The sequence below is a fragment of the Triticum aestivum genome, chromosome 4D, assembly GCF_018294505.1.
Source record: "Triticum aestivum cultivar Chinese Spring chromosome 4D, IWGSC CS RefSeq v2.1, whole genome shotgun sequence".
Lineage (NCBI taxonomy): Eukaryota > Viridiplantae > Streptophyta > Magnoliopsida > Poales > Poaceae > Triticum > Triticum aestivum.
The window spans coordinates 418,209,493-418,225,219 of record NC_057805.1 but is presented as its reverse complement, the minus strand read 5'-3'; the positions used below and the strand labels follow the sequence as shown (position 1 = coordinate 418,225,219).

The window sequence follows — 15,727 nt, the reverse complement described above, 5'->3', positions numbered from 1 at the left end:
TAGTACGCAGACTCCAGAGGACGGCCGGCAGCTCGTCGAGCCAGCAGCCGGCCGAACGCTCCAGTGGTACGACCAGTCGGGGCTTGATGCCGGAGAGGATGAGGCCGTTTGCTCGCTCGACTTGGCCGTTTGACTGCGGGTGGGCAACGGACGCTAAGTCCAGTCGGATGCCCTGTGTCGCACAGAAACGTGCCAGTGCTCCTTTGGCAAAATTCGTGCCATTGTCGGTGATGATGCTGTGTGGTACGCCATACCGGGTGGTGATATCTGCGATGAATGTCACGGCAGTCGGCCCGTTCAGCTTCTTGATTGGCTTCGCTTCAATCCACTTGGTGAATTTGTCCACGGCGACAAGCAGATGTGTCATGCCGCCGCGCGCCGTCTTGAATGGGCCCACCATGTCCAATCCCCAGACGGCAAAGGGCCAGGTGAGGGGGATGGTCTTGAGTGCAGAAGCCGGCAGGTGTTGCTTGGAGCTGAAGACTTGGCACCCTTTGCAGCATTTGACTAATTCCTTGGCGTCTTCCAAAGCAGTCGGCCAGAAGAACCCATGGCGGAAAGCTTTGGCGACAAGTGATCTTGAGGCCGCGTGGTGGCCGCATTCGCCTTGGTGGATGTCCTTGAGGATTGCTATGCCCTTCTCTGGCTCGACGCAGCGCTGGAAGACTCCAGTGACGCTGCGCCTAACGAGTTCTCTGTTTATTATTGTGTATGCTCCGGCTCGGCGTTGAACTTGTCTTGCCGAGATCTCGTCAGTCGGCAGCTCTCTGTTTACCAGGAAGTTGAGGATGGGTTGGGCCCATGATGGAGCTGTGACTTCTTCTATTGCCAATACGGCTACTGCGACCAGGGTGGGTGGGTTGGGTGGTGAAGAGTTGGAGTCGGCCACCGCCTGTTGTGTCGTTGCAGTCCCCGGGCCGACTGCTGCAGTCCCCGGGCCGGGTTCTGAAGTCCCCGAGCCGGGTGCGACTACGGCAGTCCCCGGGCCGCCTGTCGAAGTCCCCGAGCCGCCTGCTGGGTTCCCCAAGTCGGATCCGACTGCATCAGGGTCAGGCGGTACGAAGATGGAGTCTGATTCTGGAGACGGCTTGACAAACGGTTTGAGGAGGCGTTGGAGAGAGACGCCGGTTGGTATAGCTTGTCGGGTGGAGCCGATTCGTGCCAGGGCATCTGCTTGCTCGTTGTCGGCCCGGCATGTGGAGGAACTCGCATCCTTCAAAGTATCCGCTGATTTGCTGAACGAGGAATCGGTAGCTCGCCATGTTTACGTCCTTGGCGTCCCAGTCGCCGGATGATTGTTCGACTACCAAATCCGAGTCGCCATAGCACAGGATCCGGCAAATGCCGAGATCTTTGGCTAGCCGGAGCCCATTTATGAGCGCCTCGTACTCGGCCACGTTGTTGGAGGCGGCAAAATGAATTTGCAATCTGTATCTGAGTTTGTCGCCCTTGGGAGAGGTGAGGACGATGCCGGCTCCCAAGCCGGTGCGCATCTTGGATCCATCGAAGCGCATCCGCCAATGAGTGGAGTCGGGAGCCGGCGATAGGTACTGGGTCTCGGCCCAGTCGACAAGAAAGCCGGCCAATGCTTGGGACTTGATGGCGGTGCGAGGCTGGTAGAAGATCGTGTAAGGAGCCAGCGCAATGTCCCACTTGGCCACCCGTCCGGATGCATCCCGGCTGCCTATGATCTCGGCAAGCGGGGCAGTACATATGACCGTGATGGGATGCTCTTGAAAGTAGGGCTTCAGCTTCTTGGCGGCAAAGTATACTCCATAGCACATCTTCTGGTAGTGCGGGTAGTTTTGCTTCGAGGTGGACAGTACTTCGCTCAAATAATACACCGGCCTCTGGACTAACTGAGCCCGGCCTTCTTTTGGGCGTTGGACCACAATAACTGTGCTGACCACTCGGCTAGTCGCGGCAATGTAAAGGAGCATGGGCTCTTTCTCAGTCGGCGCCGCCAAGACAGGTGGCGTGGTCAGCATCTTCTTCAACTCGTGAAAAGCTTGGTCTGCTTGGTCGTTCCACTCGAAGTGGGTGGACTTTTTCATGAGTCGGTACAGGGGGAGAGCCTTCTCTCCTAGCCGGCTGATGAAGCGGTTCAGGGAGGCCAGGCACCCGGTAAACTTTTGGACGTCTCGCAGCTTGGTAGGAATCTCCATTCTCTCTATGGCCTTGATCTTCACTGGGTTGCACTCGATGCCGCGTTCGGAGACCAAGAAGCCTAGAAGCTGGCCGGCTGGTACTCCGAACACGCATTTCTCAGGGTTGAGCTTGATCTGAAACCGGCGCAAGTTGTCAAATGTTTCTCTGAGGTCTTCCAGCAGGGTGCCGCGCTTCTCCGTCTTCACCACAATATCGTCTACATAGACGTGGGCATTTCTGCCGAGTTGCTTGAGGAGGCATTTCTGCATGCAACGCTGAAAAGTGGCACCGGCATTTCTCAAGCCGAATGTCATAGTCAGGTAGCAGAAAGCTCCGAATGGTGTGATGAAGGCGGTCTTCAGGCGGTCGGCTGGATCCAACTTGATCTGATGGTAGCCTGAGTAAGCATCCAAGAAACTCAACAGCTCGCATCCGGCTGTGGAGTCTATCACTTGATCGATTCGAGGTAAGGCAAACGGATCTTTGGGGCAGGCTTTGTTGAGGCTGGTATAATCTATACACATGCGCCATTTATTGTTTTTCTTCAATACAAGGACCAGGTTGGCAAGCCACTCTGGAAAAAACACCTCCATAATGAAGCCGGCTGCCAGAAGCCGGGCTATCTCTTCTCCTACGATCCTTCTCTTTTCCTCCGACAGTCGGCGGAGGGGTTGTTTGACTGGTTTTGCGTCTGCTCGGACATGTAGCTTGTGCTCGGCGAAATCCTTCGGAACACCCGGCATGTCCTTTGGGGACCATGCAAAGATGTCCCGATTCTCACGGAGGAAATCGACGAGCTCGCCTTCCTATTTGCTGTCCAGGTTTGCTCCAATGACGACAAACCTCTCCGGGTTCTCTGGGTCCAGAGGTATCTTCTTTGTTTCCTTGGCCGGCTGGAAGGAGCCTTGAGCATCATATTCCTTGGGGTCAGGGGACAGGGCCGGCTGCTTGCCGGCCATGGCCACGACTCGGTCCAGCATCTTTTTTTCTTCAGCAATCACGAGGGACTCGGCCAGCCGGCTGCTGGCTGCAGCACATTCAAAGGATTTCTTGTAGTCTCCGGCTATGGTGATGATCCCCTTCGAACTTGGCATCTTCATCTTGAGGTAGGCGTAGTGGGGCACAACCATGAACTTGGCCAGGGCAGGTCGGCCAAGCAACGCGTGGTAAGGGCTCTCTAGATCCACCACTTCAAACCAGACTGCTTCTCGGCGGAAGTGATCCTTGTCTCCGAAGAGAACATCTATCTTGATTTTCCTATTGGTGAATAGGACAGGCCGGGTACGATGCCATGGAACACAGTCCGGCTTGGCATGAGTTGCTTCGTCTTGATGTTCAGCTTCTCCATGGTGTCGCGGTATAGTATGTTGATGCAGCTCCCATCGTCAATCAGTACACGGAAGAAACGGGCAGCTCGCCTTTCTGTCGCGAGGGTGGCGTCTAACACCAACGCATAAGAGCCGGGAGACGGCATCACCTCTGGGTGATCGGCCCGGCTCCAGCTGATAGGCTTCTCAGACCAATGCATAAACTCTGGGTTGTTAGAGGCGACCGCGTTGACTTCTTGGTGTTGTCGCCGCCGACTGCGCTTGTCTTCAGTTTGGCTTGTAAAGACGACATAGGCGGCGTGCTCGTCCGGGAACTCGTCTTGAATGGCTTCGACTGCTGGTCGAGCAGCCGGCTGCTGAGGGGCTGGAGGTGGCTGGCCAACAGGTGGAGGCGGCACCAGCCCCTCGCCTTTGGAGATCCGTGTGAGCCAATGACACTTCAGAGTCGTGTGGTTGGACGGCTTCGCCCCTGTGGAACTTGCAGGGGGCATCAAGGGTTTGCTCGTAGGAGAAAGCCGGCTACCAAGCCGGCCTGCCGCCCTTCTGCTTCTTGGGCATGGGCCGCTCTTGAGGTTGTTCGTCTTCGACTGTGGCTACTTGCCGACTGGTGGAAGGCGGCATAGGGGCCTTGCGCTTGTTGTCGTTCTGGTAAGGGCGTCGATTGGAGTCACCAGCCGGCGTCTTGGGAGCCAGAGCGAGCACCTTTCCAGAGGCATCCACTCGAAGCTCGGTCTTCATTGAAGAGTCGGCCGTGGCGTACTTGTCTGCTATGATCAGCAGCTCGTCGAGGGTAGTCGGCTCGTCGCAGAGGAGCCGGTGCTTGAGGAGGGTGCCCTCTCGGCACCCGGCGGTGAAGTACTCTATGGCTTGAACCTCGTGCACCCCTTCGCAGGAGTTGCGGAGCTCGGCCCAACGCGTGAGGTAGTTGCGAGTCGATTTGCTGGGCCCTTGGACGCACAAGGAGAGCTGGAGGGGCTTGGGAGGCCGCTTGTACGTGCTGGTGAAATTGCGGATGAAGACTTCCGTGAAGTCTAGCCAGCTGTTGATGCTGTAGGGCTTGAGGCTGTTCAACCAAGTGCGTGCCGTGCCTTGAAGCATGAGCGGGACGTACTTCATGGCAATGCGCCTGTTGCCGTTGGCTATGCGGACTGCGGTGGAGTAATCGATCAACCAGTCTTCCGGCTTCACGGAGCCGTTGTATTTTGGCGTGTCTCTTGGGAGTGAGAACCCTTTGGGGAAGGGTTCGTCGCGGATGCGGGGGCCAAAGCAAGGCGGGCTGACATCATCATCTTCTTCTAGCGCTAGGGATCGCACTAGGCGGTCGATCCGGTGGCGGGCGTCATTCTCGCCGACTCCTTCGCGGTGGCCTAGTCGGCCACCGAGAGTCGGATGCGTAACAGGCGGCGGGGTGGGGTATCTCTCCCCATGAGGCGGGGGAGGAGGCGGATCGCCTCGTCGTTCCACAGCTCGGGGGCGGCCTTCTGCATCGCGCTCGATGGTGAGCCGAGTCCGACTGCGGCTAGCAGCCGGCTCCTTGTCTTTTCTCGCGCGGGCGCCGTCTGCAGTCGGCGTCCGGGATGTCGCGACGTGCTCTCGGCGCGGGGCAGGACTTTCAGCGCGGGCGCTGGCCTCATGCCGCTCTGCGGCCGCGTCGATCAGCTGCTGGATGCGTCTAATCATGTAGGGGAGCTCGTCGGCCCCCAGCCCGTTCAGCTCGTCTACGGCCGCCTGAGCGGCACGCAGGTTCTCGAGTGGCGTGGCGTAGACTGGGCGGTCTGCTCCCAGCATGCTGGCGATGGTCGCACCGCGCTTCTTGACGATGCCGGCTCGGCTCGGCCCGCCAGGAGGCGGCGTTCCAAAGGCGGCGTGGTCGACTTCGTGCTGGTGAGCCTAAGTGAGGCGTCTCATGGATGCTATCTTCTGGCCCTCCGTGATGAGGGCGAGGCGGCGTGCCTCCAGTGTCTCGGCGTTGGCGTCGGCCGGGATGGGGGCGGACAAGTCGTGTAGCGCCGCTTCTAGGGCGTCGTGGGCGTTCTCGCCTGAGGCGGCGCCGTGGCTGATGACCAGCACCTCAGTGACAGTGCTGCTGCCACTGTCGGCTCGAGGAAGAGGGTCGTCAATGATCACCACGTTGGTGGGGAAGGCGTCAAGCGATGCCGTGTCGGAGTCGACAAGCATCGGGTCGGTGGAGCCGACCGACTCCAAGTCCACAGCAAGCTCGCTGGAGACATGAAGCTAGTCGAGGAGGCTGACGAGGCGGCTCTTGGGGCAGTCTGTGCCTGCGTCGGACGCAGGCTCGTCAGAGATGCGAGCCTCGCCAAGAAGATCGGCGAGGCAGCTCGCCGCGCAGGCGTCATCGACACCTTGCAGCGCGTCGGGGCAAGCGCCATCGGGTGCGCCGGGCTGGCTACGCTCGCTGGGAAGGAAAAGGGTTCCCGTCCAGAACAGGTCTCCGGACGACGGTGCACCTGGCCCCACGGTGGGCGCCAAATGTCGGGTGGTAGGTGCGACATATGCCAACGGGTGGCTTATCATTGTGGGAGCCAGTAAGACATCACCGGTGCCTGGAAACGGGATAAGGCGAAGACATGCGCGCCGGCAAATCTTACCCAGGTTCGGGGCTCTCCGTGGAGATAACACCCCTAGTCCTGCTCTGCGGGGTCCCCGCATGATCACTAGATCAACACAAGTGGCTACAAGTGGCTCCTTGAGCTGTTTGGCTAGAGGAAGAAGAAGGGCAAGGCTAGCTCTCCTCTTCTCTCTATGTGGTGTCTAAAACTCTAAGAGATCAACCCTTTGCATGGGTGCCCCGGGGGGTTTATATAGGCCTACCCCCCAGGGGTACAATGGTAATCTGGCTGGACGCGGGTACCAGCCGTCAGTGTCTGTATCCGCCGGCTGCCGGCCTCTTGGCCGACAGGCCGGCCCCACCGCCTGGGGGTTTTGCCGGCGGCTGGTTACTGTAGCCTCGCCCCTGATGACGAGGGCTTTGCCGAGGTAAGCATGGCTACAGTGCCGCCGCCTGGCGGGCTCTCACTGTAGCCTTACCTCGTCTTGTCTCCTTAATGATGCACATACTTCGAGGGAGGGAGGTAGCCGGCTATTGGGAGCCGGCTACGCCCCAGGCCGACTGGGGGAGGCTTGGCCGTCTTCGAGCTTCTCTCTGGCTGAAGGAGCCCGCCGCCCGCGGGCCGTACTGACAGCCTGTCGTGGGTGGCGTCATGGTCAACATGGCAACAGTGCCGCGTGGGACAGGGGATGGCCGACCCGTACGGCCCACTGTGGCCACGCGCGCTCCGGGATTCGGGGGTGGCAGGTTGTACTGTAGCCACGCCCCGTCTCGTCACCGTTATGTGGGTGCAGCCCTTGAGGGTGCAATCTTGGACGCTTGCCCGGAGCCAGTCTTCTCGTGGCCGGCTTCTTGGAGTCGGTCCTCTTGTCGCCGGCTTCTTGGAGTCGGCCATCTTGTGGCTCTCTTCGGGAGGGTTTTTAGGGCTGGGCCGTCTTCCAGTAGTCGCTCCGTGAGATAGTCGGCCAGGGGAAGGCGGCCCTGTGCTTTGGGTGCTTGAAGGCTCGATCGGCCCGATAATTTCTTGAAGAGCTAGGGGGAGTCGGTTAGGCTACCCGTGGTCATTTACTCCGTCAGGATCGGAATCGGAGAGGGAGAGGAGTGGACGGCGAGGGAAGGAGGCGACACGGACTATGCTGACCGGGCGTCGCTCCACGCGGGCCGAGAGGGTCTAGCTCCGGCATCCGTGCTGCGCGGAGGTGCGAGGACGCTCAGATCCGGACTGCTGACGGTCTCCACCTTGGACCGCTCCAGCGCAATAAGGAGGGCCATCTCCTCCTCGTGGTCGAGCTCCGAGCCAGAGTCGCTCCCAGAGCTGCTCATGGTGGTGGATGGGATCAGAACCGGAGAGGGAGAGGAGTGGACGGCGAGGGAAGGAGGCGACGCGTACTATGCTGACCGGGCGTCGCTCCGCGTGGGCCGGGAGGGTCCAGTTCCGGCGTCCGTGCTGCGCGGAGGTGCGAGGACGCTCTAGATCCGGACTGCCGACGGTCTCCACCTTGGACCGCTCCAGCGCAATAAGGAGGGCCATCTCCTCCTCGTGGTCGAGCTGCGAGCCAGAGTCGCTCCCGGAGCTGCTCATGGTGGTGGATGGGATTGGAACCGGAGAGGGAGAGGAGTGGACGGCGAGGGAAGGAGGCGACGCAGACTATGCTGACCGGGCGTCGCCCTACGTGGGCCGGGAGGGTCCAGTTCCGGCGTCCGTGCCGCGCGGAGGTGCGAGGACGCTCTGTTGGGGAACGTAGCAGAAATTCAAAATTTTCTACGCATCACCAAGATCAATCTATGGATTAACTAGCAACAAGAGAGAGGGGGGTGCATCTTCATACCCTTGAAGATCGCGATGCGGAAGCATTGCAAGAACGCGGTTGGTGGAGTCGTACACGAAGCGATTCAGATCGCGGCCGAATCCGATCTAAGCACCGAACAACGGTGCCTCCGCGTTCAACACACATGCAGCCCGATGACGTCTCCCGTGCCTTGATCCAGCAAGGATATAGGGAGAGGTTGGGGAAGAGTCCGTCCAGCAGCAGCACAACGGCATGGTGGTGATGGAGGAGCGTGGCACTCCAGCAGGGCTTCACCAAGCACTGCGAGAGACGAGGAGGGAGAGGGGTAGGGCTGCGCCAAGAGAGAGGGAGACTCGTGTCGTCTGCAGCCCCAAAACCCCCACTATTTATAGGAAGAGGGTGCGCCCCCTCTAGGGTTCCCACCCCTAGGGGGCGGCAGCCCTAGATGGGATGGAGGGGGGCGGCCAAGAGGGGGAGAGAGGGGGGCACGCCCTAGGGTGGGCCTTAGGCCCATCTGCGCCTAGGGTTTCCCCCTTTCCCCTCCAAGCTGCGCCTTGGGCCCTGGTGGGAGGCGCACCAGCCCACTCAGAGGCTGGTCCCTTCCCACTCTTGGCCCATGCAAGCCTCCTGGGCTGGTGGCCCCTCTCGGTGGACCCCCGGAACCCTTCGGTGGTCCCGGTACATTACCGGTGATGCCCGAAACTCTTCTGGTGGCCAAAACCTCACTTCCTATATATTATTCTTTACCTCCAGACCATTCCGGAACTCCTCGTGACGTCCGGGATCTCATCCGGGACTCCGAACAACATTCGGTAACCACGTATATCTATTCCCTATACCCCTAGCGTCATCGAACCTTAAGTGTGTAGACCCTACGGGTTCGGGAACCATGCAGACATGACCGAGACGTTCTCCGGCCAATAACCAACAGCGGGATCTGAATACCCATGTTGGCTCCCACATGTTCCACGATGATCTCATCGGATGAACCACGATGTCGGGGATTCAATCAATCCCGTATACAATTCCCTTTGTCAATCGGTATGTTACTTGCCCGAGATTCGATCGTCGGTATCCCAATACCTCGTTCAATCTCGTTACCGGCAAGTCACTTTACTCGTTCCGTAATGCATGATCCCGTGACTAACTACTTAGTCACATTGAGCTCATTATGATGATGCATTACCGAGTGGGCCCAGAGATACCTCTCCATCATACGGAGTGACAAATCCCAGTCTCGATTCGTGCCAACCCAACAGACACTTTCGGAGATACTTGTAGTGCACCTTTATAGTCACCCAGTTACGTTGTGACGTTTGGTACACCCAAAGCATTCCTACGGTATCCGGGAGTTGCACAATCTCATGGTCTAAGGAAATGATACTTGACATTAGAAAAGCTCTAGCAAAACGAACTACACGATCTTATGCTATGCTTAGGATTGGGTCTTGTCCATCACATCATTCTCTCAATGATGTGATCCCGTTATCAATGACATCCAATGTCCATGGTCAGGAAACCATAACCATCTATTGATCAACGAGCTAGTCAACTAGAGGCTTACTAGGGACATGTTGTGGTCTATGTATTCACACATGTATTACGGTTTCCAGTTAATACAATTATAGCATGAACAATAGACAATTGTCATGAACAAGGAAATACAATAATAACCATTTTATTATTGCCTCTAGGGCATATTTCCAACACACTCTAGATCCGGACTGCCGACGGTCTCCACCTTGGACCGCTCCAGCGCAATAAGGAGGGCCATCTCCTCCTCGTGGTCGAGCTGCGAGCCAGAGTCGCTCCCGGAGCTGCTCATGGTGGTGGATGGGATTGGAACCGGAGAGGGAGAGGAGTGGACGACGAGGGAAGGAGGCGACGCAGACTATGCTGTCCGGGCGTCGCTCCGCGCGAGCCGGGAGGGTCCAGCTCCGGCGTCCGTGCTCCGCGGAGGTGCGACGACGCTCCAGATCCGGATTGCCGACGGTCTTCACCTTGGACCACTCCAGCGCAATGAGGAGGGCCATCTCCTCCTCATGGTCGAGCTCCGAGCAAGAGTCGCTCCCGGGGCTGCTCATGGTGGTGGATGGGATCGGAACCGGAGAGGGAGAGGAGTGGACGGACGGAGCGAGAGAGGGAGAGAGTGCGCTAGGGTTTGAGCTCGCCGCCCGGATTGGGGTTTTTTGTGGGATCCGTGTTGTGCCAGGCCTGTCACGCGGACGCGCCCGGGCGTGCCCGGGCCGCCCCATATCCGCCCTATATTTGGGCTGGATACGAGGAGTGCTAGTCAGCCCGGGCCGCCCCATATCCGCCCTATATTTGGTTTGGATACGAGGAGTGTTGGTCAGCCCGAGCGTTTGTCCGCAGTTTGAGAGGTCTACTTGGGTCAATTTTTTGTGACCGGTCACTGACCGGATGGCCTGCGCGAGCGTTTGAGACGGGTATAAGAGACCCGGCTGTAGATGGTCTTATGTCTATTCAACTATGTAATGCTACCATTTTCTAAAAAAAAAGGTAATGCTACCATGGCAACAAAAAAACACTGCCAACCCACAAAAACACGATAAATGCCTAAAAGTAATAAATAGTCAGTTAATACAGCCAGCCAGGCGAAGAAAATAGTTAACATTCTCCATTATTTCATTTAAAAAAAATGAGCGATCCGATGGCGCACATGGTGACCGATCTGCAGCTCGACCGGTCGACCGACGCAGAGCATCACCCGCACCTGAGAATCGGGGGTAGGGGGCGGGCAATTTTTGTGGCGTGGTGCCGATAGCCGCGTCGCCTACTAGGATAGTTCGCGGAAGCGTCGTTTCGTTTTCAAGCATGTGAAAAAACCGTCCAAGGAAATGAACGCGAGAAGGCAACAAAAGGCTCTACGAAGCGAACCGCCGACGCGTCTGTGCTGTGTCAAGCACGGAAAACCTAACGGACGCCAACCCAGGCCCAGCCCACGACACGGCAAATACCTAAAGACATTAATTATAATCAATAAATACGGCCAGCCAGGTCAAGGAAAAAAATTAAAATCTCCCCCATTATTTCCTCCTATAAAAGGCCCGCCCCCTCCTCCATAGCCTCCCCAAGCATGAGCTCCTCTCCCCTGCTCTCCTCCACCCCTCCCATGGCCGCCCCCAGTTCCTGGGCCTCCCCGTTCCACGAAAAGAGAGCTTAGCGCTACCAAGCTCTCCGTCCTTTCGAGTTCTCGGCTGCTTTCTCCGTCCCGGTCATCAATCTTCGTCGAGCAGAGAGAGAGAGAAGGAGGTGGTCAGATTTGCGCGAGATCCATGGGGAAGTACGTGGAGCTGCTGGACATGGGGGTGCGCATCGCCGCGCGGTTCCACTCCCACTGCCCGCAGACGGCCCGGATGTACTACCACCCTCCCGCCTCCTCCTCGGCCGCCCCCGGCGCCGGCGACGCCGGCGGGATGGTGCCCGGCGAAGGAGGCGCCGTGGCCATGGCCATGATGAAGAGGCAGCAGCGGGCCGCCATCGACGCCACGGAGATTATTCTCTACACCGTCGTCTAGGCCGGCTGCTGCTGCGCTCATCCGGATGTATCCCGCCATTGAAGAGAGAGAGAGAGATGCTATCTTCTTTTATTGTACTTTTGTTTTATTTTCGAATCGAGGAGAGGGAGATGAAATATGGGAGAGAATGTTCAATTGATTGAATGAATGGATTGAAGAATTTGCGAGTTAAATTCGTTTGATTTCTGTCCGATTTTGCCATTCCATTCATGTTGAAATCGTTGATTGAATCCCTTGTTCCCTTGTGGAGTAATTGGGAGAGGCTGCTCACAACAAGAGTCTCTCTCTTTATTTTTACTTCAAAAAAGTTAGGGGCACTACCGATTTTCTGTTGTTATTTGTTGTTATCCCTTAAAAAAAGAGGCACAAGCGGCGCAATGGACACAGCAAACCCTATCCCATTTTGTTAAGATAGATGGGTGCAGCATCGTGGAACAAGATCGAACCCCACATTCCATCGTCCTTGATGGGCGCGTGGAGTACTATTGATTGAATGAATGGATTGAAGAATTTGCAAGTTAAATTTGTTTGATATCTGATGCGATTTTGCCATTCATGTTTCAAATCGTTGAATGAATAGGATTTTTTTTCTGCTGTGGTAATTACGTTGGCAGTAAAGATTTTCTTTCGAAAAAGAGGCACAAGCGGCGCAACGGGCACAGCAAAATCCTATTCCACTGTCACCGGAGGATGGTGGAACAAGAAGATCCGTTCCGTCGTCCTCGATGGGCGCGTCCGCGCGTGGCAGCCGCAAGTCGCAAGATCTGCCGGCCCCCCACCCATGACCCAACCCCCACTCCATCCCGATGGTGGGAGTACTACTTCTGAAAGTCACGTCTGCTCTCTGTCTGCTCTGCGCGGTCGTTCCCGCGGTGGGGTGGATGGTGGTGCAGGGCGCAACAGGGGGAGGCACCGACGCGACCCAGGCGGACCGCGGACGGTGGCCAATTTCAACTGCTTTGATGCTTTCCAAATGAGAAAAATTAAAATTTAATGGACGACTTTGCTTATTGAAATCAGCCCCATATCTCGGAGCGGTGTCGAGCTGTCCCCATCCCGCACGTTTGCTTCCCGTCGCCGCGGGGACGGGACGGGTGCTGTGAACGGCTGTGTCGTTTGTGTGTGCGGTGGGTGGCGACGGAGGCGTCGTCCTCGTCGCCGTCCCAAATATCCGCGGGGCCCCGCCGGGATACTACTTTCGTCTCGTGTCGGGCAGCGGGTCCATGGCAAGTCGCTTCTCCCGCGCTCCGCCCGGTTCGGGTGCGCCGCGCCGGGGGGAGGCAGACCTGCGGGATGCAGACAAACGGCGAGCGCGCTTTACCTCCTTGCCAAGATAAAAACGATTCTCTGCATTATTAACCCCCAAAAAAGATCTCATTCGATCGGAATAGACGCGTGAACGGGGAGAGTTGTTGCCCCTTGTACGTACTAGGTCTTGTGCGGTTCGCAAGGGACGAGACTTGCCTGCTCCCTTCCCATGCTCCCATCCGTGCTCCCGCATACGTGGCTTGATTTGATTGGAAGAAAATAAGGCCCGGCCCCACCTCCTGAAAATCAGGGGGGGAGGATTAGAAAAGAAAAAGGGAAAAGAACAGTCGTAGGATGAAGTGGGAGTACGGATGGGAGCATGGAGAGGGAGCAGGCAAGCCGGATCCGTTCGCAAGGGAAGCCAAGGTGCCCTCGCAGACGGATCCGGCTTGCCTGCTCCCTCTCCATGCTCCCATCCGTGCTCCCACTTCATCCTACGGCTATTCTTTTCCCTTTTTCTTTTCTAATCTAATCATCTCGCCCCCCCCCCCCCCCCCTGATTTTCAGGGGTGGGGCCGGGCCTTATTTTCTTCCAATCAAATCAAGCCACGTATGCGGGAGCACGGATGGGAGCATGGGAAGGGAGCAGGCAAGTCTCGTCCCTCGCAGACAGTGTTCCTTGCACGTCGATGCCGATTCCTTGCTTTGCCTGCGACTTCTCCACTCACCCTCTAGAATAGGCCTCTCGTTTCTTTCGCGGGGAACTCTCTAGAATCCGTTACATTTCCGCGTTTAACCAATATGTGTGCGCTTCTAACGTCCAGCTTTCGGATGCAAAAACACAACCCCATATCGAATCGGGATGAGATGGTAGAATATGAAGATAAACGCGGCCACACAATCTATCTACTGGTTTTTTTTTTCGAGAATCTACTGGTAATACGTATCAATCTACTCCTGGTGTTGTCCGTACAGTCACATGCATAGATATCTCCAAGCAATTCTGAGGAAAAAATGTTGCAAAAACACATGCAAGTGGTTCATTTGTTTATAGCCAAATCAATCGTTGGCCATGAGACCCGCAGACGAGAGGGAGGGGTCTGCAGAGGATGAGGAGAGAGATTGAGCGGCGGTGAGTCGTCGCGTGCACCTCTTTGTCGCTTCCTTCTTGGACGCCGTCGAGCCGAGCCGTTGGAGCTTTGGATGCTTTGCTTCCTGTCGCCGTTCTTTAATAAACTGGTGGACCCTAGCAAGTGTTGCGCCCATTTTACTGCGTCGGCGATGTGGACGGATCACCTTTGCAGGTTCACTGGTTCTCGTCGCCCAACCACAACGCAAGATGGTCAGCCGGTCAGGGCCGCCGTGGATGGTCGATCGTCTCGACTTTACTGCACCTACTGCAGCCATGGCCTGAGTAGGTCGACCAGTGACCAGCAGCTCCGGAGTGCCAGTAGAACGGGGCATCTGCAACGGCGTCCACACCGAATGTCATTCACTTCAACGCCATCCCTCAAATATCTTTTCATACGGCCGGCCTCATTTTTCTACACTAAAGTTCACTTTTCTCGATCTTGATAACAATTTAACCATACATTTAGCGCTGCAAGCAAAGATGCAACCAAAAGCATCGGATGTCCAAACGCTACGGGCCTGTTTGGTTGCGTGAGGCCCAACCAGGCCCGCGCCGGAAGCGAACGGGCTGTTTGGTTGCCTGGTTTTACTTTTACTGTTGGGCCTGCATAGTACGAAACTTAAAAGCACCTCTGCGCCTGACTCGCTAGGAATCCAGGAATCGGCAGTTTCTCTCGAGCCAGGCTGAGGCGAGCGCACAAGGTGGGCCACTTGCACGAGGGAAGATGGGAGGGATACGAGCTGGTATACAGCCTGTGTGTGCTTATCTTCTCCTACCTCTAGTACCTTCCCTCTGATTCTGTTCTTCCTAGCCCCTTCCGATCTACATAACGGTGCTTCGATTCGAGGTAAGCTCTACACGAAAAAGATGCACCTCGATACTACGGTTCCATTCAGGAGATCGGTTCATAGTTTCGTCGGCTTTAAGTTCTTAATTTCGTCTACCCGTTTGAAGCTGTTCTTGAGGAATTTTGTCAGATTCGTCGCGCACGATCGATCGTTTGAGTTTTCCTTTGACCAACAGCCTAATCTCGCAGTTCCTCACAACGTTCGTGTTGTAAATTTTTGGTTTCGACGATCGTAGCTTCATCTCTTTTTGAGCAGCAGTCTACTGCACTGACGCCGCAATGTCGAGCTCCTCTGTCCTCTGCTCAGAGCCCTCCTATTCGTCCCTCTCAACGCCGAAGCCCTTCCCCTTAATCTCCTTGGCCACGTCCTACTACACTAGAGTCGTTTCCGGCGTCGCTCATCTCGGCCTACTCTCTGTCGTCCTCGTACTGCACTGACGCTGCAATGGCGTGCACACTGCTTTCTTGTGTCCTCTGCCTCCGTGCACACTGCAGTTCGCCGCGCCGCCGACGGGGTCGATCATCTTGGCCTCCTCTCTCTCGCCCTACTACACTGGAGTTGTTTCCGGCATCGATCATCTCGGCCTCCTCTCTCGTCCACTGCACTGACGAACCATGGTGCGAGCACTGCATTCTCCTCCTCTGTCGACTGTCTTTGAGCGAGCACCGCAACTAGTTCGTCGACGGTGTCGCTCGCCATGCCGCCGACGGGGTCGCTTGTCGACGACTCCATGCTCGTCATGTCGGACACGGCGCCACAGCCACTATCCACCGCAGTCGCCATGGTCCGGCGCACATTGCGTTTCTTCTCCCCCTCCCTCTGCTAGCTCTTAACCCTGTGTGCTAAGTGCAAGTGCTAGCTCTTAATCATACCCCATGCGGGCAACCAAACACCGTGTTCATGTGCCGCTTGGGCTAATGCAGGCAACCAAACAAAGTGCACTTGGGTATTACCTAATGCAGCGACCCTCGATGCAGGCAACCAAACAACTTGCAAATGACGCATTTGGGGCTGTTTTTGCTCACCCAGGCTGTGTTGAGCAGTGTATGCAATGCGACTACTGTTCCAAACTTGAACCGAACACGCCCTACAAGATTGTGCACTGCAAGCAAAGATGCAACCAAA

General features: G+C 56.7%; 2 protein-coding genes across 2 annotated transcripts; one reads left to right on the top strand and one right to left on the bottom strand.

Moving 5' to 3' along the window:
* Window positions 1-406: 406 nt before the first annotated feature.
* Window positions 407-7,368, bottom strand: LOC123097015 (uncharacterized; the record flags this gene model as incomplete). Its single annotated transcript, XM_044518784.1, has 2 exons — window positions 7,276-7,368; window positions 407-1,159 (listed from the first exon to the last, which is right to left on the bottom strand). Coding segments are annotated over exons 1-2 (846 nt in total), but the record flags the coding sequence as incomplete, so codon positions are not given.
* A 3,542-nt stretch (window positions 7,369-10,910) lies between these two features.
* Window positions 10,911-11,547, top strand: LOC123098276 (uncharacterized). Its single transcript, XM_044520228.1, has one exon. It carries the CDS (start codon window positions 11,132-11,134, stop codon window positions 11,372-11,374), a length of 243 nt encoding a protein of 80 aa, XP_044376163.1. The 5' UTR covers window positions 10,911-11,131; the 3' UTR covers window positions 11,375-11,547.
* Window positions 11,548-15,727: the final 4,180 nt, after the last annotated feature.